The following is a 21,095-nucleotide window of genomic DNA, read 5'->3' on the forward strand; positions in this document are numbered from 1 at the left end:
AGTGTGAAAGTGGTGGAAACCAAGAAGGCAGCCTTTAACGATGCTGTCTAACTTTACAGAGGCCTAAAATTAAGTTGAAAGACTAGTAAGGCTAAGATAGAGTTGTTTAAGTAAAATCAATCACAGAACAGCCAGGGTTGGAAGGGACCTCAAGAATCATGAATCTCCAACCCCCACCACACGCAGGGCTGCCAACCTCCCCATTTAATACCAGACCAGGCTGCCCAGGGCCCCATCCAACCCGGCCTTGAACACCTCCAGGGACAGGGCATCCACAGCCTCTCTGGGCAGCAGTTCCAGCACCTCACCACTCTCTCTGTAAAGAATTTCCTCCTGACATCCAACCTAAATCTTCCCTCCCTCAACTTAAAACCATTTCCCCCCGTCCTGCAGTTACCTAACCCTTTCAAAGAGTTGAGTTTTAATCGTACCACAGTTGAACTTTATGATTACAATCATTTTTAATTTAACAGGGTATTTTCAAGATGCTGTGACAATTCCATAAACTTATGTGCGTTCAACAGCAAAATAAAAACAAAAAAAGCTCATCAACAGTAAGCTACCAAACAAAAACAGAACAAAAAGTTCAGCTTGCAGCTTTGAAATCATTAACATTATACATTTGATAACCAAATACACAGACTGATACAGTTATTTAAGCAACAGAGGAAGCAACTCATTTTTACTACAATGAATAAAACTGCTCTTCCAAAGATAATCTTGTAGGTCCTTTCCAACCTTGTGATTCCATGATTCCATATAAACTGAACAGAACTTCAGACTCAGCTTTCCAACATTTTTTTCATTTCTCCGTATCTGTCTGGATTGTGGTGTTTGTTTAAAAGGAAGAGGAGAACCTGTTCATGTTTTTTAAGCTGTGGGAGAAAAAGTATTAGAAATAGCAATAAAACAATTTGTGTGCTTTCAGATTAAGGCAGTTCCTAAAACTACAAAATTCAGCCAAATTCCACATCAGTTCATTGAATTGCAGTTCCTTTCTATGATGAACACACCTGAATTCTGACTTTTTTCCTTTTAAAGATAATTCTATGACCATAATAATGGAATACTCTTAAGACTGGGGATGTTAATTATTTACCAAGAGGTAAAGCTCTTGAAACTATCAAACAGCTACAAGTTCCAATATCCTGAACACAAATTCTCACCCCTTGCTCCATGACAGAATGTGGCATGCATTAATATTCATCCGTGCCACCTGAAATACGCATCTATCTCAAGCTTCCTTACACATACAGCTGTCTGTCAAGCTGAATCCACAGCAAAACACAGCTTTGTTACTGAAAGAATATCCAGTTGCCACTGCCTGCATGCTGCAGTTTATGCAAACACAGCAACTACCCTCACACAGCAGACATAAAGGTAACATCCTGAGCCCTTATGCTCCAGGAGAGAAAAAACAAAACCCTGCAACCTCACCCCCAAAGCAAACAAACAAAAAAAACGGACTTGGATGTGTGGCAAAGCATAGGCTAATGTGTGATCTGTATGCTGTCTTCTCAGTTTCAGGCTGTTCCAATATGGCTGTAATCCCTTAGAAAACCCTAGAAAATAACTGGCATATTCCTTTCTCTTATCTTCAGTGTTTCAGTTAGCTATTGCCTTCCTACTCCCACATGCTTCCCACTTAGGGTTTCAGAAATTCTGGAAACACACAAAGTGAGGGCTGTTAGCACTGTTTCTTACCTACCTGCATTTTTAATTCTGCACAGCAGCATTTGGTCTCACTTTCGCTGCCTACAAAAGAAATGAAACACACCAAGTAAGTGAAGGAGTAAGATAAGGGAAGCAGTGTTCACATGTGAGCTGGTACGTGGCATTTCCTAAAGCACTCACAGTTCTTCAAATTATGTTTAAATTGAGAAGCCTGTGAAGATAAGTACCTTGATGTGCAACATCAGAGTTTGCAGCGTTGCAGTATCTCACCAAACCCTCCGTTACTAATTTGTCTGCCACATTCAGGCTGCCATTTTCACTCTCTTTCTCCACTTCTACCAATCTAATATTTCCACTAAGTCCTTTCACTGTGATTGTGACATATTTATTCAGCAACATTTCCTTTAGTGTGTCAAGAACCAATGGAGACCACTCAACTTTCTTTATTCCTTAAAAAAAAAAAAAAAAAGTAGTCAAATTTGTTAAGAGTTCCTTTTTATTCACCTCACAAATAATATCACAGTTTTTGAAAACGTGACACTAAATTTCCATAATAAACAGCCAAAATCCTATCACTAATTAAGAATTTTTTCTGAAATAGTGTACTGGTTAATACTGTGATAGCTATTTCAATTGATCATGCTTATCATTACTCAGGAATGAATACCATCATCAGAAGAGATGTAGACTTAGAATAACTTTCAATTTAAAACGTCACGTTCTCATTTGTTTTGTTCTTACCTGCAAGTGAACATGTAATTGTCTGAAAAGGAATCTTTAAGAAGACATCAGGGATTGGCAGCACATTTGAAAGTGGTACATTTTCTATGTTCCCATAGTCTGCATACAGTACTTCAATTGTGGACAGAGAAACTTTCAGAACAACAGCTCTGTACCAACGCCCATCACCTGGAAAGATTGAAACAAGAAGAATCACACATGAAAGCTACACTCATAAACACAGATTGCTGTAAACAAGAAAAGAAATTGGACAACAGAAAGAACCAACAAACAATTGACAAACAACACTTATGTTCCATGTAGCTTTATTTTTAATTCATCAACCCTGTTTCCATAAATTCTTATCTCAACAAGCACTTTATTTTACAGTATTTAGTAAGTTAAGGCTGATCAACACTCAACTAGATCTCCTGTAGCAAGGCACACACAGTCAACATTTAATATTTGTTAGTCAACACTATTTTTTTTTTTTTTTAACCTTTTAAGTACTGTATCAGCAGAATATGTCCTCTTCCATACGTTTTGCAGTGCACAATATATTTACCCTTTTCTCTTCTGGACTATCACACTTTTTGCTCTAAAAATACAACCAAACTGTACTTGGCAAACAGTTAGTAGGTTTTCCTCCTTTTTTGAAAGGGAAAAACGTGTTTTACACTTGTTAAGGAAGTGTAAGAATGAAAGATTCCCTCACCTGAAAACCTGGCACAACAGGCTTCACCTAGCGTTGGTCTGAAAGGCTGCTTCTTACAAGACTTACAGTAGTCGTGTAGTTCAGTCAACAGCTTATGCAGTTTATCTCCATCTGCAGAAAAAAAAAAAAAGATGATTAACCACATTTGCAGGTAATGAAGAATGTACTTAAACTCTTCATCTCTACTCTTGCCTTTGGCTTTTTTTTTTTTTTTTTAATTATTTTAATCTATATTTTTCTGCTGTCTAAGCTATGCTTCCAAGTAGTTCGGTTCACTATAAGCATTCATCTTACCAACTAACTCACAACAAAAACTTCATCAATATCAGGAAAAGAGAACAGAACTCCTTCTTACCTCTGCTATAAGCTGGTACAACATAAAACAAGTCTGGGCTTCTAACTTCTGTCACGCAGACAGATACGGTTTGATCCACTGCCAATTCTATTGACTCCCAGTGCCCAAGTGAGGTTTCTGTAAGAAAGAGCATGAAAATGCTGCATGATGCTTTTCTCTAAGTACATACATGATGTAAACACCTGCTAATTTGTAATCTGTAAATATTTTGTTATTTTGAATTGTACAGACAATTTCTATATTTCAAGCGGAGAAACATAAAACAACACAAACAGCAAATTAAGAGTGAACAGCTGTTAGTGTAAGAAAGAACTAAAAAAAACTTAAAAATAAGAAGTAAATATGAAAAAAGATTCAGCCACGCAGCAGACTTTCAACTCTCCACTGTCAAATATCCCCCTTGAATTCATTTAAGACAAATCTAATGATGTTTTACTTTCCTTTTTCTGTCTGTAATGCCCACAGGGGCACTTCTGTTTAGTTGTAAAAACATCATGATATACTCAAAATTAAGCACGTTTACTATTGATATCATCTATGATTAAACAAAAGGAAGATGGTTCACAGCTAGAACGCTGAAAATTCTTTTCAAATCTAAAAGCTAACATTCATTCAGTTACCTTTATCATCAGACTGACTTGGAAAAGTATTTTTATCTTGCAGATCTTCCTTCTCAGCCAATTTCTCAGAAATTAGCATCTCAGTGATCACTTTTGGATGACCCATGGAATTGTCAATAAGTTCTACACCTGCCCCATCTCTGGAAAATGAAACTATTTTGGCTTGAAGCTTCATTCCTGCAGTGCACTTATGAAATCTTTTTGTAGCTTCTGGGCTCCATTTGCTACCAGCAGGCTTTATACCTAGGAAGTAGAAGATGTGCTCAAGATACCTCCAATTATTTGATTTTATCCAAAAAATCTTTTCTAAAAATCACTACCAAAGCTGTTTTGACTGCCTCAGGGATACACACTGTACTTCATACCTTCCCTTCCTTTTGCCAGGACTTCTAAGTTGTTTTGGTTTTTTTTTTTACTACATTTTAAGGTATTCTACCCAGTAAGTCCCATATCTTAGCACAAACAACACTGTGCAGACTGGTTAAGAACAGTTTAATACAGCCTTTTGAAAAAGGGAGCAGAAAACCATAATGCTTTAAGAGATAAAAAGAGAAGAATATGCCTGGAGAAAATGTGGTTTTGAGCTTTTCCACATTTTTTTTTTTTTTTTTTTTAATTCCTAAACTGTGTAGACTTTGTTAGCAGGGAACAACAGGTCTGCAGGACTGAGTGATTTAGTGTGAAAGGAAAAGGCAAGGGTTTGGGAAAAGACAGGGAACATCAGTACAGTGCCAAGTTAAGAGAAATCATATGAAACATTCCCACAGGGGCCTGAAATGCCAGCTTGCTACACTAGAACACATTTGCTCCTTTAGCCTGTGGAAAAAAAAATATACAGAAATAACTAAGGTTCACAAAAGCACATTTATTCTTACAGTAAGCAGCAATTAAAAGCTAGCAAACACTACAGATGAAGCAAAATTACAAGTTCCCTTTGACCAGTAAATCAGTAAATGACCCTCAGGCAGATCACTCCACAACACTGGCAGGAGCTCAGCAAAGAACATCTGCCTGTTAAACGCCAGCAGGCAGTGTTGTAAGGCTCCATAATTTCTTGAGTCTGGAAGCAATACAGATGTTATCATAAAGCATAGTTCTGTAAAGTATACAGTATCATCATCTCCTTCTCCACAAGCAGCAAGTTTCTAGAGCAACAGTGCTTTTAAGGAGAGAACTCATAAGAGGACCCACCTGAAAGCCAGCATTTAATTCCTTGAAATGGCAGCTCCAGGAATGAGGATGAAATGTGCCGTATGTTATCCACTGGTACTTCTTCAACATTTCCATAGTCCACAAAGTGAACCTGAACAACTCTATCTGAAATAATGTCTTCTACCAAAGCACGGTACCAGTTACCATCATCTGATTTAAAAATAAAATAAAATCACATTTAGCAATAAAACTAATCTCTGCTATCCTCTACCAATATAAAATATTGACTATATCTTTTTTGGTGTGTTTTTTTGTTTTGTTTTGTTTTCTTGTTCTTGTTTTATTTGTTTGTTTCGTGTTCTCCCCAAAGAACTGAAATATTTCAGTCTGTTACTTACCAGAGAACAAAGCACAGCAAGGTTCTCCTTTCTCAGGCTTGAAAACATTTGGAGGAGTTTTCTGGCAATATTCAAACAATGATTTGTTAAGTGAGTTTAGAGCACGTAACTCTGAAAAAGAATTTAAGACAAAGTCACTGATATAAGGACAGAACTCAGAAATAAGACTTGGTGCTATAAACTCACTTGAAACAATGATAAAATCAGAAAGCAAAGAAACTACGCTGAAAAACAGAAGCTGAAGAAACTTACCATTGCTATTTGCAATCTGACAGTAGAATTCTCCAGGACTGTACAATGTACACACTATCACATCTACTGCTTGTTTATTAGAGAACGTACTCCACTTGCATTTTTGTTTGTTTGGTGTGTCTGCTAGAGAAGAAAAAGAGAAGTAGAAGAAGGGAAATTACACCCACTCCCTCCCCCCCTTTTTTTTGGGGGGGGGTGGGGGAGAAGAGGAGGGATAGTGGAAAGGAAGAGAAAATAATCCAAACTGTATACTCATACTTTGTGTAATACCATTTCTCATTATAAATAATCCAATTATTTGCATCTATACATGAATAATACTGATAAGATGAAACACAGTTTTATCAGAGACATAACTGAAAATAACACCCTAACGTGCCTCATGTTGGAGCTAGGAATCTTCCCACAAATACACAGAAATGTGACACAGGAGTTATAAAACTCTCAAATTAAAGCTTCAGTAAATGCAAAAAAAGGCAGCTTAGGCAACAAATCCCTTTAAGCCTTGAAGTTACACAGGCTACTTCAGTTGAACAGCTTTTGAAGGACTGAATAAATGGTTTCAGGTGCAAAACAAAGACAACAAAAGTGAGCTTAAGGACAAGAGTGTAGAAACAGACAGGTAATAACTAGTCATATCATATTTCAATTAGACATGTTAAGACTTCCAACCAGAGTAAATTCTTGTATAGACTTCTAAGAAGCATGCAACTTCATTACAGGAGGTTAAACATTACCACTTTATCAGGATGTGCTTGTACTCACGATTTGCTTGCTTAACATCACCCATTTCAATTGCTTGCAAGGCCATTCTTGATGCTTCATCTGCACAGCCTTTCTCTATGAGACATCTCGATATATTTATTTCTGGAATTACTGATGCATCTGTGAGCTCCACCACACATCTATAACTCTCTTTATCCACTACTTTCACTGTGAACACTTTGTCTTTTACTAATTGTTTCATAAGAGAAATAGCTTCTGAAGTCCAGGCTCCCAACAATGGCTTGATACCTAAAAAAGGTCAAATAGTATGGAAGAATTCTGAGACAGCTCAGATCCCAACAATACGTGGAGGAGTACAGCAACACTCTTTGAAGTAACAGATCAAGCAGCAGATATGCCAAGGAACTCTCCCACTACAGAGGCACACAACAAGATTCTAAAACCAATTATTCAGATTCAAAATGTGCTGTATTTTGATTTAATAAAAATCTGCCAAGATAGTCTATAACTAGTAGTATTATTATGTGAATTCAGATTTAGTGCTTATTTGGTATAAAGGTCTAAGAACCACCTGCTTTTCAGTCTCCAGAATACAACTATACTCTTGAGCATACATTTGGAACAATGTTACCGCTTTCACCCAGTGTACCTGCTGCTGGGAGCTTCTTCCTAAAACTTCATACTGCTAAATTTCATACTGCTTTCTGCTTTTCATACTTCATACTGCTAAATTTCAATCTTTCAAAATCTGCAAGTTATAACCAGAGCATTATAGCAATATGTTAAGAGAAGACAGTTGCTTCCTTGAAGATATTTGACACAGCAGTAATCCCTGCCTCCACCAGGAAGCAACACATCCAATTGCCTTCTAGCATCCCTGAATTTAGGAACTTCCTCAGTTCCAGAATATACATTAGCAGCTGCAGGCATCATCACAGTGATTTCTTTAGCTCGTATTCCATATACAATGGTTCCCACTCTGAATATGAGGGAACCACTGCTTTATGTTTTCCAACCTAGTGATACCTCCCTGAACTTCACCAAATAAAACCTGAAACATCAGATGATTTTATAAAGTATTTTAAAGAAAGTACAAAGATCAAATATTCTAAAGCAAGGATACTGAAGCAAAAGTATGGACTATCTTGCACGGTGAAGTGAATAACAGCAAATAATTTCCAACAGCACGTTAAACAAACATGTCAAAAACAACAGGCAATGACTGGCTTCAGAAAAGAGGCTGAAGTGGGAATTGTCAAGGCAACTTCCAACCTCACAGATTTCACATACATAGGTAAGGCTATGAGTATACCAGTAGTTTCACTAGGTTGGTCCCTAGGGGGACTGATTCCAGTTCCACAATAGATTTAAGAACTCCACTCCTCCTCCAGCAGGCACTTGAATTTTGCTTAGAACAAAGGTATGTGCAAAACCTAAGAACAAGCATGCTAACATAAAACAGGGTTTTTTTGAGTATTCTCATCACTAACTACATGAGGAAAGATTTGTCATGCTTTGTAAGCATGCTACAGCAGTTAATTTAGAATTCTGAAAGAACACCTACTGGTATCTCTACCCTTTGATCCACGATACTGCACACGTCCTAACTGGACAAGTTAGTTACTTTCCCTTTAACCAAAGAGACTCCATTTATTTCATACCTGCCAAAGTACATCTTATGGCTTGAGCTGGCAAGTCCATTAATTTTGGAATCATAGGACGAAGTCTAGTTGGCTGCAGAACTTCAAAGTTACCATAATCTATATAACCCACCACAATGTTATCTTCAGAAGCATGTGCTATAACAGCAGCACGATACCAGACATTGTCTTCTAAAAAGGAAAATATACACATTCATTACATTTGATTTTAGCCTTTGCAAACAGCACGATTCTTTTGGGCAGATCATTGCGTTGGCAACCTCAGCATAAGAGTTGAAACATCAGCTCTACAGCTCACACACACCTTGACAAAACCCTGTGGTAGGCATCTACCACCATCACCCCTCATAAGCATTGCAAACTCATTCTTTCCATAAAGAATCCCCCACCCACAAATGTATATTGCAAGAAAAATTTAAGTACCCCCACATAACAAAGTTAAGTTCAATATATTTTAAAAAAACAGGATCTCAGTTGACTCAAATTATGTGTCTAATAGATTATGTGTCTAATACAAGTTTTCTAATTCAATTAAAAGATTTCAGATAGAAATAGAAGCTTACTCTCAAATCTATCAAAGCAACTAATGTAATGATTTTTTTTTCTTGCTAAGTACCTGAAAGTAATTATTAAAACACTAAGGCAGCTTACTGACAGTAATACCTTTTTCTGAATGTGCAGAAAAAAAAAAGTTATTGCAGCTTCTGTTCAGTTCCACAGCTAGTTTACTTAAAACAGAAAAAACACATGAGGTAAGAAAGGAAGAGAATGTTCATAGATCAGCAAATTTTAGCTGCAGCCACTTCTGACCAGAACAAAAAAGGTACAAAAACAGCAATATGTTGGTTTCGGGCTTTTTTTTTTTTTTAATTTTCCTTGCTAATAGCTGGATGAACAGAAGAATGATCTTTATTTTACTGTGCTCAGGCAAGCAGGACTTCATATCCTTTCAATAAAAGTTACTTACTTTATACAGAAATATCAATTCCTAGCACAAAATGTTTGAAATTTCTAGCCTATATTTATTTCCAGTCACAGGAAATGGGGCTTATCAACATAAAATCCATTCTTTAAAAAGCTCCTTCATACAAAAAGGAATCAAGTGCTCTATGTTTGCTTAATAAAGGGGCTGTTTCATGGTCTTTAAAAAAAAAATACCTATATTTTATAGATGCCTCCTTTAGATAGATGTTCACCTTTACCTGTGAACTGGGCACAGCACAGCTCTCCAGAAACTGGTCGGAAATTTGGATTACTTGGAAGTTTGTTGCAATATTGGCAAAGATGCGCCTGAAGCTCAGCAAGACGACCTGACATGAAAAAAACACAGGTTTTAAGGAAGTGCACAGATCTGAAGTTCAAAACCTGAATGAACTTGTTGCAACATTAGAGGTGTTTCACCTAACGTTCAAAGTAATATTAAGATAGTGGTGAAACTGAGACCCTTCAACCTCTATCACTCAATAGAGTCCTTGCATGAGTGGGAGAATTTGCTGTGCTTAACAGTACAGACAGAAAAACCAGTCACAGACTCTTTCAATACCATAACATAGCTGAATCCACTAAGAACTGAAACATGACTAATGAACCATGCTGGACAAAAAACAAAAGGAAGATTGCTCTTTAAAGCAGAGATATCTAATTAGCACAACTTCTTGCCAGAACAACTACATGCTGTAAGCTCTCAGAATTCAAAGAATGACTAGTGAGAAATTCACTTCTAAGTACACCAGACATCCAGCTGCAAAATCCCTTTTAGCTGAAAATAACTATATACCCAGACAGTGCGAGAAGGCACGTGCCACAAACTCATTCTGCTGTTTTTCTCCTCAAAACATCTGTCTGCTAGCATTGTGCACCAAAAGCCTCTCTCACCTAGCATTCTGACCCACTGTAATTGCTCTTATATTCTACCCCAGCAGAAGACAGGAAAGCAAGGCTTGGGCACTATTTATCCAGCCTTCTCTCTCCTCAAAACTCAGATATTCTCCCCATACAATACAACAACAACAACAACAACAAGTCTACATACACCCAGCCTATAAAGAAACTTCTCCCCAGTGGTAAAAGCCTTAGAGGCCTTTAGCAGTGTTTGTTGTGATAGAAAAAGTGGAAATGGTTTTAAGCTTAAAGGTCAGATATAACGAAAATGTCTTCTACAGTGAGAGTGGTGAGGCACTGGAACAGGTTGCCCAGAGATGTGGTTGATGTCCTGTCCCTGGAGACTTTCAAGGCAAGCCTGGACCAGGTCCTGGGCAAACCTGCTCTAGCTGTGGTGTTCCTGTTAACTGCAGGGAAGCTGGACTAGATGGTCTTCACAGGTCCCTTCCCAACTCCAAGGACTCTATGATTCTAGCAACAAACAATAATTACGTACTGATACACATTTCTGGAACACATTAAAGAATGTTTAACATCTAACAGAACATATTTACAATGTAAATATACAAACTGACTTGAGAGGACTGCTAAAAATCCACAGCACATCATCCTTCTTCTTAAGGTTATTCAGAATGCCCACAAACCATCACCTTACAAGTTACTAAGCAGCATTAACAGATTATGATGCCAAAAAGATTCTCTAAAGTACCAAGGCTTTTAAATGATGCACAGCATAATGCCACAAACATTCTCCAGTACAAGATCAACTAGCAATATCTTCCCCTAGATACTCACTACTGAAGAAGAAGGTGCTGCAATAGCTCACAGCTTACTTTCAATCAAGTCACTTACGGCCAAAGTGTATCTGCTGACAGAAAAAGTCTTCTGGATTTTGAATATGGGAAACCACAACAGAAAGCGTGTCTCCAATACATATAGAGACAGACTGTGCAGTTATATTTCCACAGCAATGCTGTTCTTTATCTTCAGGTATTTTTTCTTTACTTCCCTTAGAATTGTTTTCTGGCACTGTACACAGAAAGTAGAAAAAGATAGAAAGTGGTTACTGAGTAAAAGCTAGATGACTTTTAAGTGTGCAACTTCACCAGGCAGGAGTCAGAGACACTTTTAAAAATTACACTAAATTAAGCTACAAAATTAAATATGTTGAACATTCTTTTTTGCCAGACCTTTTGAACTTTGTAGGCTCCTGCCATTTCATCCCTTAAGTTAATGGACACAATCATCACACAAGGAGCATTTTATACTATTAGAAAGAATAAGTACTATTGTCACCAGAGCTTAGAATTCTCTAAACTATATCCATTGGTGCACCTTCTTTGGGATACTTGTTTAGTAAACGTGTACAAAATGGAACAAGAACTTGTCAAATCTTAAGGGTGGAACTAGAAACGAATGCTGTCATTTCTAAAGGGTTTAAAATGGAGGGGGCAAAAGAAAAGAAAAAAAAAAAAAAAAAAAGGGGTTATCACATCCGTGTACATCTGTTAAAACAATAATAAAAATAAACAAGACACTTCCATAAAAAAATCATTGAAGGTAGAGAGGGAAGGAAGCAAAAGACAAAACTGCATTCTAAGAGTCTTGGAAAAGACTGGAGAAAGTGAACATGAAGACTCACCAGTTTCGTTCCTTACCTCTTCCCCAACCTTTTCCCTCCCCCTTCCATACCCACACCAGATATACTTACAATCTGGAAGAACAACATCTACAGCAAAACTTGACATCATTTCCTCTTGCAGTACATCAACAACAATTACTGAACAGGTCTTTCCCATCAGCTTGGAAGAAAAGATAGCAGTGTCTTCATTGCATGCTTGTTCAGGATCATAATTGGCGAAAGAACACTTAATTGCCTGGAAAGAATTACCATCAGAACACGGGAGATAGAGGACTGTCTGCCCTCTAAGAAAAGTAAGTCAATTTTTGAGGGCTTCTTATCAGGTATATAAGAGTAAAAGCTGCTGTTGAGATCTGAAGCACTACCAATTCAACTAGCATCTTTACAAAACAATTAAAATATGAAATTTTGTTCAAGCTGAACACTGTACAGGAGCATTAGACAAGGTGTGGCTGCATCACACCATGTCTGAATACAAGTACACACTGTAATCAGTAGACGCTGATTAGATTGTAATCAGTAGACACTGGAGATTTTGAGATAAGGATCACAAGGCCATCAAATGTTTTAGGAATCCAGAGAACCACTTGAACATATTATGAAAAACAGTAGCAACAGTTGCTACTTAAAGAAGTCAGCAGTTGAAGGAATGGTTCTCTATTTGCATCAGGTCAAACAAACAACTTTGACCTGCAGATTAAAGCTAGACCACAATAAACAACTACCAGAACAGTCCTGCAACTCAGGCCAATGAGATTCACCCACGCTAAGTGATTTTTCACTGCTACATTAGACCATTTTGAAATACTTCAACAGGAAGTTGAACTTCAAGTGTAGTAAAGCGATTTTTACGCATCGCTTTCACTGAATACAAAATACTGTGATAAGGACAGTTATACTGAGATAAGAGTTACATCTATTTCAGAGCTATTCATTTAAAATACCACACTACTGGTAGGAAAATAGAACTCACACATGGAGGAAACAGTTCAATGTCTTTGTATAGAGCTTTAATCCAGGAGAATGGAATATTTTCTTCCTTTCCACAATCTATATAGAACACTTGTGCTTTCTTCTGCAATACATCCACATCTTTAACCAATGCTCTTCTCCACGTCTGTATCCAAGAAATAATATTCTTAGTAAGAGCACACCATAAGAAGCAACTGCATTTACTGTACTCCTCACTAAAACACACACACTTCAACTTCTAATTTAATAGGTTTGTTTTTAAACAAAGGCAACTGAGAATTTTGAAGCAAATCAAATTCACTGCAGTGCTGACTTAACACAGTTAAACTCCTATCAAAATTGGCTTACCTACAGTAAAATAAGGATTTGTTAACAACGAAAGAGAAAAAAGTGGGATTTAACAAACAGAAGGATGGGATTGAAAACAGGAACAAGGGGAGACTACAGAAAAGCAATCAGAAAAGTCAGGTAAGAAATGCGCAATAAATTAAATAAGTCACATTCCAAACTAACAACAGCAATTCAGATTTGCTATTAATTCCTACACCACTCAATAAAGACAAAGACAAACTGCTCCTGTCAGGTTTGAGTGCATATAAACTCCTAGAAGTAAATGCTTTTTTTAGAGGAGGAATAAAAAAATCAGTACTTTGAGTTCCAGATTTTACAAAGTTAGTTATTACCACAGTAATTGAATCTCTAAAACTAGCAACCTCAACTGGTAGAAACATAAAAGCAAACATGCAAAAGCATGATCAACTCAACATAAAACTTATTTTAGGGTCAATCAGACCTTACCTGGTCCACAGAATTCCTTGCCACACAGACTTCCCCTCTGATTGCAACGTACTGCTCTTGAATAACTGTGTTAGCGTAACAGTCTTGCAGCTTTACAGAAAGTTTGCTCATCTGCTCTAGAGCTCTGGGAGAATTCATCTGTATATAAAATTCACTTGGACTCTTGAATTCTGTTACCGTACCCTGAATAGAAAAGCCACAGTAGTTAAGGATTATGCAACCACAACCCACAGGCTGTACCAGCGTGCTTTCCAGTAAGTGCATTTCACCCTGTACCTGACACTGCTCTTTTGTTTTGGATCTAGCAGTGGTATCTGCTGAGAAGAAAGACCATTATGCTCACCGTCACAGAAATGAATCTTTATTATTCCCCATCTCCTCACCTTGCATTTACTCATCTTTATAAAACAAATTTTACAGGCAAGCAAAACAAGATAGAGCTGAAGTAACAAGTAGCTATACATGCTTAACCGAGCTTCAAATGCAACCTAGAAAACAACTCGCATTATTCCTAAACTAAAGTACCTGTACTTCCATAGATTTTTTGATTCCTAGAGTCTGGAGATCCGAAAACATGATCTTCTTGATACGCTTTTTTGTCTTGAAGGAACCCTCAGCCGTTAAATTATCCTAATTAAAAGAGCCACAAGTTACGTTTAGACTCCAGTTGTTCTGCTGTGTCTGCTTATATTAACAAACACAAAAAGAACACTGTATCATCTCAAGCAATATCTCCTGAGTGCTTTTGTTGAGCTTCAACGATTAAGCCTTACAGATTTTGTATTACTTTTGAAAATAACAGATCACATTCGGAGATGGACAGAACAGACAACAAAAAACAAGCACCAAAGCAGCCTGAGAGCATGGCAGCAGCCATGGGTTGGCCCGTTCCTTTCACACCTGCTTTTACAGCACCAACTCAGCCATACCTTCTGCTAATGATGCTTTCCCAAGAGGAATTGAACTTCACCTGCTTCCTTGTAGCTTTAACACCAAAGTAGATTACAGCTACTGCTATAACAACATGCATCTTGGTTTTCCTTTTCAAAGTAACATTACACAAGCAGTTTAATCTAATTTGCCTAAATGCATACCATCCATGTACTACCACCCTAAAAACATTTAAACAATCTCATATGCATTCTGAAGGAATACCTCTTATATTTGGAACAGCATACTTCAGACAAGTATGATGACAAAATACTGCAGCAAATGCCAAATTGTTTATTTTCAACACAGATATTTCAGAGCATTTCCCATAAAAGCACATTTCACAGTACAGTAGTAGAATACATTACATATTGAACAACCTTTTAATGTGATCTGTCTCGGTTCACCAGAAATTCTAAGATGAACCAGGAAGCATAAAGTCTTCATTATTTCAAAATAAGTTTTTAGAAATTGTTACAACCTCTTGGTTTAGGTCCCTCACTATCAGCGGATCAGTTTTTACCACAATACTCACAAGCACACACACAACAGAAAGCTACCCAAATAGGAATCCCAACTACATAGAATTCATGACCAAAAGTGAAACCTTCTTTCTAAACCGCTTCAAGAAAATAAACATATGAATTAACTGCTTCTAAAAGTGTAAGACAAGGTAGTTTTCTTGTGCTGTGCAGACACGGATCTAATTGGAGGGATGCATATTTACTTGCTTCTATAAATATCATCCCAAGAAAACCAAGAACACAGCAAAACCATCTCCAGCAGAACTGTTCATAGGAAGTCTACAAGAAGAAACATTTGGGTAAAAACAGGATCAGAATGCTGCAGAGGAGAACTGCATCACATTTAATTCCTGTTACAGCAAGGAAGCAAGACCTGCATATGTTAATATAAAATGCTACCTTAAATGCATTTCTCAAGTAAGTTACAAGGCTCCCAGTATTGCTCCAGGCAGGAAAAAAAACCACCAGACTTTCTTCTAAACTTGACAACTACACCTGTGTCCTAAAATATTTCTCCAGCAACATCATATTTCATTGTATTTCTTAGTTGGTTTTTTTTTTTTTTTTTTTTTTTTAATTTATCACAAAAGTGTTTTGTTTTTTTCCCCCAAACAAAAAAAATCAAATTTACTGACAGTCTTGCTAATAGCTCTAAAAGTAACACTCTTCTGAATGCTTCTCCAGTAACTTTTGTTTAGAAGCACTGATCTACAATGATTATTTTGGAATTTGCTCATCTCCTGTACAGAAGAAGTTACAGATATTGTAACTAGCTTACACTAAGCCCACTCAAGACACAGTAAAAAACAAATACCTTAATGTAAAATCCTGTCTTGGTTTTAGCAGGTAACTTCCCTCCACTGCTATTACTTAAACTGTAATCAGAAAAAAAAAAAAAAAAAAAAAAGGTTAATTTTAAAGAACCAGACAAATAACACTTGTAACATCCAATTGCAAATAAAACAGGAAAGCTGTGTTCATAATACAAGATCTGTGTCAAACCTTCCTTATGCCTCTCCCAAGAAAATGCTGAATTGATGCCATCAATGTCAAAAATGGTAACATAAAATAAAGGCAAGTGTTGGTGCTTCACTGCCTGGCAGCCTCATCCTACAATCCCAATTCAGCGTAGCAAAGTTTGTGAGAAAACACACTCCTTGTAATCTCTGATGATGGATACCTGATTGCAGTGATCAATGGCTATCATCAGCCCTTCATGGAGAGGTCAGCTTAAATGCTCAGATCACTCCCCTAAACTTTTCCAAATCCAGCTAATTTGTACAGTGTTATAACCTAATGAAACTTAATTTAGATGAAACAGATTAGAGATCTCCTGAGCATCTCAACTGGCAAGTCAAAGAGATAATGAGCTGATAGAATGGTTTGGCTGAAACAACTTGTAATCAAAAATAAAATACCCATTAAGTTCACTGAAGCAACAGTTTAAATATTTGAAGTGTGCCTCTACAGAGTGTGAGAAATACAATCCATTTAGTTGTGCCACTGCTGCAAAGTACAGTCTTGTTTGTCTTCCTTTCTCTACCTCATCAGCAGAGATGACATGCAGGCATTAATTCATACATACAGCTCATATAACTCCAGTACTAACACAAAGCATTTTTGTTTACTTAATTTGCAATTAAGGACTCATAGATATCTTTCAAACCTTCCTAAGACAATACAATACTAGATTAAAAAGAACATATTTTTCTGTAATAGCATAACTTCATTTACCATGCAAGGGCACTAAGAGTGGTCTTGTCATTCTTTAAAGACTATTAAGCAGAGTTTTAAGAAACTTACTTCTGCTTAACTGGCTCACACACAACGCTGTGTACTGACCAGTCTCTCTTCTGGCAATCCACAGAGCAATAGTATATTTGTTTACATTGTGAACATCTGAGGGATCCTGAAAAAAAAAGAAAAATTAAGTCACAGAGAAACAGCAACACAGGAAGAGACAGCAGCTGTTATACACAAACTCCATACAGCACTTAGTAACTGCTCTATGAGCAGTTGAAGCAGATACAAATAGTCGTTTTTATTCCTCTGTATTCCTCAGAGGAATCAGCCCATAGCTCCAGATTCCTTCTGTACTTAAGAAAAAACCAAAACATTTTTGATTAAGAAAGAGATGCTGTCTTCAGTTTTGTCAGTTCCACAACACCGTGTTCTGAAGTCACTACATTTGCATCTGATACAAAACACACATCCATTTTAAGGCATTTCTGAATAATCCTTCTAAATAATCCTCCAATTCCACAGCAAATGCACTATACATCACAGAGTAGAGAATAGCAGAACTTACCAGACAGACCACAATGATGGCAAGTTCTCATCTGAGGAGGTGGGGTGAGCGTATTAAAGAGACTCTTATCATAGTCAATAGAAAACACATTCTTAGAAGAATATTGTGACTTCTTTGGCTTCTCAACTGAATTAGAGTGCGGTACCTACAAAAAAATAAAACCAAGTAAGTAAATCTCAAGTGATTCTTATCAGAAAAAGCAGCCCAGTTGGATGTAAGTATTCTAACGTATCAAAATTTGACAACAGAAAAAATTTCGAAGTTTTAGAAAAAGACACCACTTCTGCTGATCACTCATGCTGACCATTCATGCTGTCTAGAAATGCTCAGAATACTTAAGGCAATTATCAAGAGCAGTAACTCACCATTTCTCCATTATCAGTTGCCTCTGTCAGTGGCAACTTTCTTCTAATGGCTGCGCTTTCCATGGAACTTCCTAGGAACAGAAGCATTTGCAAAGTGATCTGACAACGTAAATGCCTGCCTGTGTTATGGACTATTTACAGAAAAACAAAACCATTCTCTGTTCTTACTATTCTGCTAGTGCATTCAGTGGAGATACTACAGGAATATTACCCACTCTGAAGTCATTTTTCTTGCTACTGAAAATATGATCAGTGGCATAGTTAGAGCAACAGCTTCACTGCTAATCCTCCATCAAGCCAACATAAAGCTTACTTGGCCCTCTTTCCATCCTGAAGCAAATTAATCACTCTTGCCTAATGTGGAACCATATATAACAAAGTCTCCAGAGGGCTGCTTACCAAGCTAGCTCAGATCTCCCAGAATTAATTTTACTCTGCCACTTGGAATAACTGAGAGTATTGATCAGAGGTTGGTGAAGGAAAAAAAGAAAAAAAGAAAAAAAGAAAAAAAAAAAAAAAAAAAAAGTACTACTGAAAAAATTCCAACTCCACTGCATGCAGAGTATAGTCACCAGTACTCCAAATATTGTTGGTTTTTTTTTTTTTTTCCTAGTTATTTAAAGCATCCCCGGTGACCCAAGTCTAGAACAATTCACAACAATTCACAGAATCACAGAATTGTAGGGGTTGGAATGAACCTCTAGAGATTATAGAGTCCAACCCCTCTTGCCAAAGCAGGTTCCCTACAGATGGTGGCACAGGAAGGCATTCAGACAGGTCTCAAATATCTCTGGAGAACAAGACTCAATAATGCCTCTAGGCAGCTTGTTTTTTCAGTGCTCTGTCATTCTCACAGTAACTTAGGAGTTGTGTTTACAAGCCACATTCATATTGGTAATCTGCATAATGATCAAGTCTATACACAACTACAGAAGAACAAAATTAAAATACATATGGATAAAATCAATTTTTTATTGCAGTTATTCATTCCCATGCTGCAATATAAGGTAACAAAGACGATTAAGGGCCTGGAGAATCTCCCATGTGGAAAGGCTGAGGGACCTGGGACTGTTCAGCCTTGAGAAGACTCAGAGGAGATCTCATCAACACATATCTAAAGTGTAGAAGTGAAATCGATGAGGCTGGGCTCTTTTCAGTGACGTGCAGCGACAGGACAAAAGGCAGTGGGAAGAAACTTGGAACACATCAAATTCTTTACTGCAAGGGTGACAGAGCAAGCTCAGAGGGGCAGTGAAGTCTCCTTGTCTGGAGATATCTATGACCCCCTTTGGTCACTTTCCTGCTCTCAAGCTGAAGTAGGGAAGCTACTTTAGCAGAGGAGTTGGACTTGATCTTCAGAGCTCCCTTCCATCCCTTATGACTCTATGACTGCCATCAGTGGGAAAAAGTATTATTTGCAAACAAAACACTGATTTTTGTTAGATATTTCACAGGGTCAGCCTCCCAGCTGAGAGAGGAGCTCCTCAGAAGGCTGACATTCTCAATCCTCACCGACACCTCGTTACCTGCATCCTTCACAGGCAGTGCCTGGGCCATGCTGCCGATGATCCCCTCGACGCAGGACAAGCGGGCTGCAGCTGCAGGAGCACAGATTTCAATAAACAAATAAATAAATTCAGGCACGTATTAAAGTCACAATCTAAAGTTAAGACTAAACATCACTTTAGAAAGGACAACCTGAAGATAGGACCTGAAGCCTATGGAACTGCGGAAGCTCTCTCAGGAGGAGCTCGCTCCAACCAGCCACAGCCGCTATATATGCACCAGCTCTCAGGGCCTCGCAAACCTCGCCGCTCCGCTCCCTCCCTCCCTCCGCACCGCTGAGCGCCGCGCCACACACCCCGCCCCCGGAAGTAATGGCGCTCCGCGGGGCGGGACGCGCGCACTGCCCGCCAGGCTTGGGCAGGGCCGGCCGGTGTGCGCAGTGCGTGTGCGGGAGGTGGCTGCGAGGTGTGCGAAGAAACTCGGTGCGAGGGGTCAATAAGTGTCTGTTATCAGGCGTTTGAGTTTTGGGTAAAGGGATCGCAGCAAAGGCTGGAGGTCTCTGTGACTTAAAATGTCTCCGTTTTTGTTGGCTGATCACTTCCATCCCCGAGAATGAATCAAAACAGTTCCGCCAGTGTGCACTGCCATGTATGTAATCGCATTGTGGAATTATAGAATGGCCTGGGTTGAAAAGGACCACGGTGCCCACCTAGTTTCATTACCCCTGCTGTGTGCAGGGTCTCCAACCACCGGACCAGGCTGCCACATCCAGTCTTTGGGAACAACGCTAATTAATGATACAGAATATTGGCAGGAAAAGATGCAACCAAAGGAGGATGGAGTGTCCTGCTGGGAACAGAACTTCAGCAGCATGTGAGCTGGCATGAAGCTTTCTTGCTGTGAAAAGTTTCAAAGAACGATTGAGCCTCAGCAGACCAGAAAGGGCAGGAACTGGCAGCAGAAACTATTTTTAAATGGAGAAACATCAGGCCTGGCTTCTGCAGTGGGAAAAGGTAAATGGGAAGAAGGCTGATTGGGAGCGGCAGGAGGTCAATGCAGCTTTGCCTACAACTCGTCAGGGCCTGCGTGAAGGTTTTGTAATATGGTAGCAGGTGTAATTAGCTCTAATGTATGGTATCCAAGGGCTTTGGAAGTAGCTGGAGCACCGCTATGCCGCATGCTGAACAAAGGACGGTCTAAACAACATGTCATGGAAATAGCTTTTTTCTGGTACGAGTTACTCAGAGCAGTTGTGTAATTACAGGAGTGAATGATATCCTGTGTAAATCAGACACACCAGGAGAAGCCAGGCTGCAGCACCAGCACCATGCCCATTTCCTGATGTGCCCCAAAGACTCGCAGCAAGCCCGAGAATAAAATAGTTACTTAATGAAAGCAATTCTTAATGAACAAAATAATAACTCTTTATGCAACCTTGCCATTATGTGGAATTGCATCAGCTTGAAGTAATAACATTACAACAGGCTGTCCTGCTGATAGATGCAGAGCAAGGGAGCCAGGCAGTGCTGCCCTTGCTCCCAGCTATATCCCCCCATCTGAGCTTGCAGCACATTTTATTTCCACCTGTTTGTTCTTGTAACCCCTCAAAGTGGGGATGCTGCCACTTGCCACACCTGAAGCTGAGAACATAGGAAGGATTGCAAGCCCCTGTGGTGGACAGAGCTATGAAGATGCTGTGTATAGTTAACAAATTCCAGCTAGAAACTGGGAAATTACATCAACACTTTTATTTTCTTAGACAAAAGAGCCCAAAGCTCCAACTGCAACCTTTTGGAAAACCAGGGCACATTCTACTGCTGCCTCTGCAATGCAGAGCTGATGCCTGCAGCGCAGGCTGAGGTGTATGACAGTGCTTTAGGTGAGTTCCCTCACTCA

The 21,095-nt window shown here is 38.5% G+C and overlaps 1 protein-coding gene across 3 annotated transcripts; it reads right to left on the reverse strand.

The window, feature by feature from the left end:
- Window positions 1-436: 436 nt before the first annotated feature.
- Window positions 437-19,546, reverse strand: TDRD1 (tudor domain containing 1). 3 transcript variants are annotated; one of them, XM_052677496.1, is made up of 24 exons: window positions 19,405-19,546; window positions 19,220-19,291; window positions 17,694-17,764; window positions 17,329-17,473; window positions 16,824-16,929; window positions 15,835-15,895; window positions 14,092-14,196; window positions 13,567-13,749; window positions 12,770-12,913; window positions 11,866-12,031; window positions 11,007-11,183; window positions 9,476-9,583; window positions 8,274-8,444; window positions 6,652-6,900; window positions 5,887-6,009; window positions 5,635-5,745; window positions 5,276-5,446; window positions 4,103-4,327; window positions 3,465-3,581; window positions 3,110-3,220; window positions 2,416-2,583; window positions 1,902-2,123; window positions 1,709-1,755; window positions 437-875 (listed from the first exon to the last, which is right to left on the reverse strand). In XM_052677496.1, exons 2-24 carry the CDS (start codon window positions 19,248-19,250, stop codon window positions 783-785), a joined length of 3,105 nt encoding a protein of 1,034 aa, XP_052533456.1. In that variant the 5' UTR covers window positions 19,251-19,291; window positions 19,405-19,546; the 3' UTR covers window positions 437-782. The 3 variants fall into 3 exon arrangements, with proteins under 3 accessions (XP_052533456.1, XP_052533457.1, XP_052533455.1); XM_052677497.1 differs by having other exon boundaries at window positions 5,887-6,006; window positions 19,392-19,546; XM_052677495.1 differs by having other exon boundaries at window positions 19,392-19,546.
- Between the last annotated feature and the right edge of the window lie 1,549 nt (window positions 19,547-21,095).

This window comes from Tympanuchus pallidicinctus, unplaced genomic scaffold (genome assembly GCF_026119805.1).
Source record: "Tympanuchus pallidicinctus isolate F22 unplaced genomic scaffold, pur_lepc_1.0 scaffold16, whole genome shotgun sequence".
In the NCBI taxonomy this organism is placed as follows: Eukaryota; Metazoa; Chordata; class Aves; order Galliformes; family Phasianidae; genus Tympanuchus; species Tympanuchus pallidicinctus.

What these genes read in the sequence shown, in the direction of transcription:
- TDRD1 (XM_052677496.1), bottom strand. Translation starts at nt 19,250, where the DNA reads ATGGCCCAGGCACTGCCTGTGAAGGATGCAG. An exon ending in AATTAAATGCTGGCTTTCAG is followed by an intron (nt 4,328 to 5,275) that starts GTGGGTCCTCTT and finishes TCTACTTCCTAG; the next exon opens with GTATAAAGCCTGCTGGTAGC. An exon ending in AATTACATGTTCACTTGCAG is followed by an intron (nt 2,124 to 2,415) that starts GTAAGAACAAAA and finishes TTTTTTTTTAAG; the next exon opens with GAATAAAGAAAGTTGAGTGG.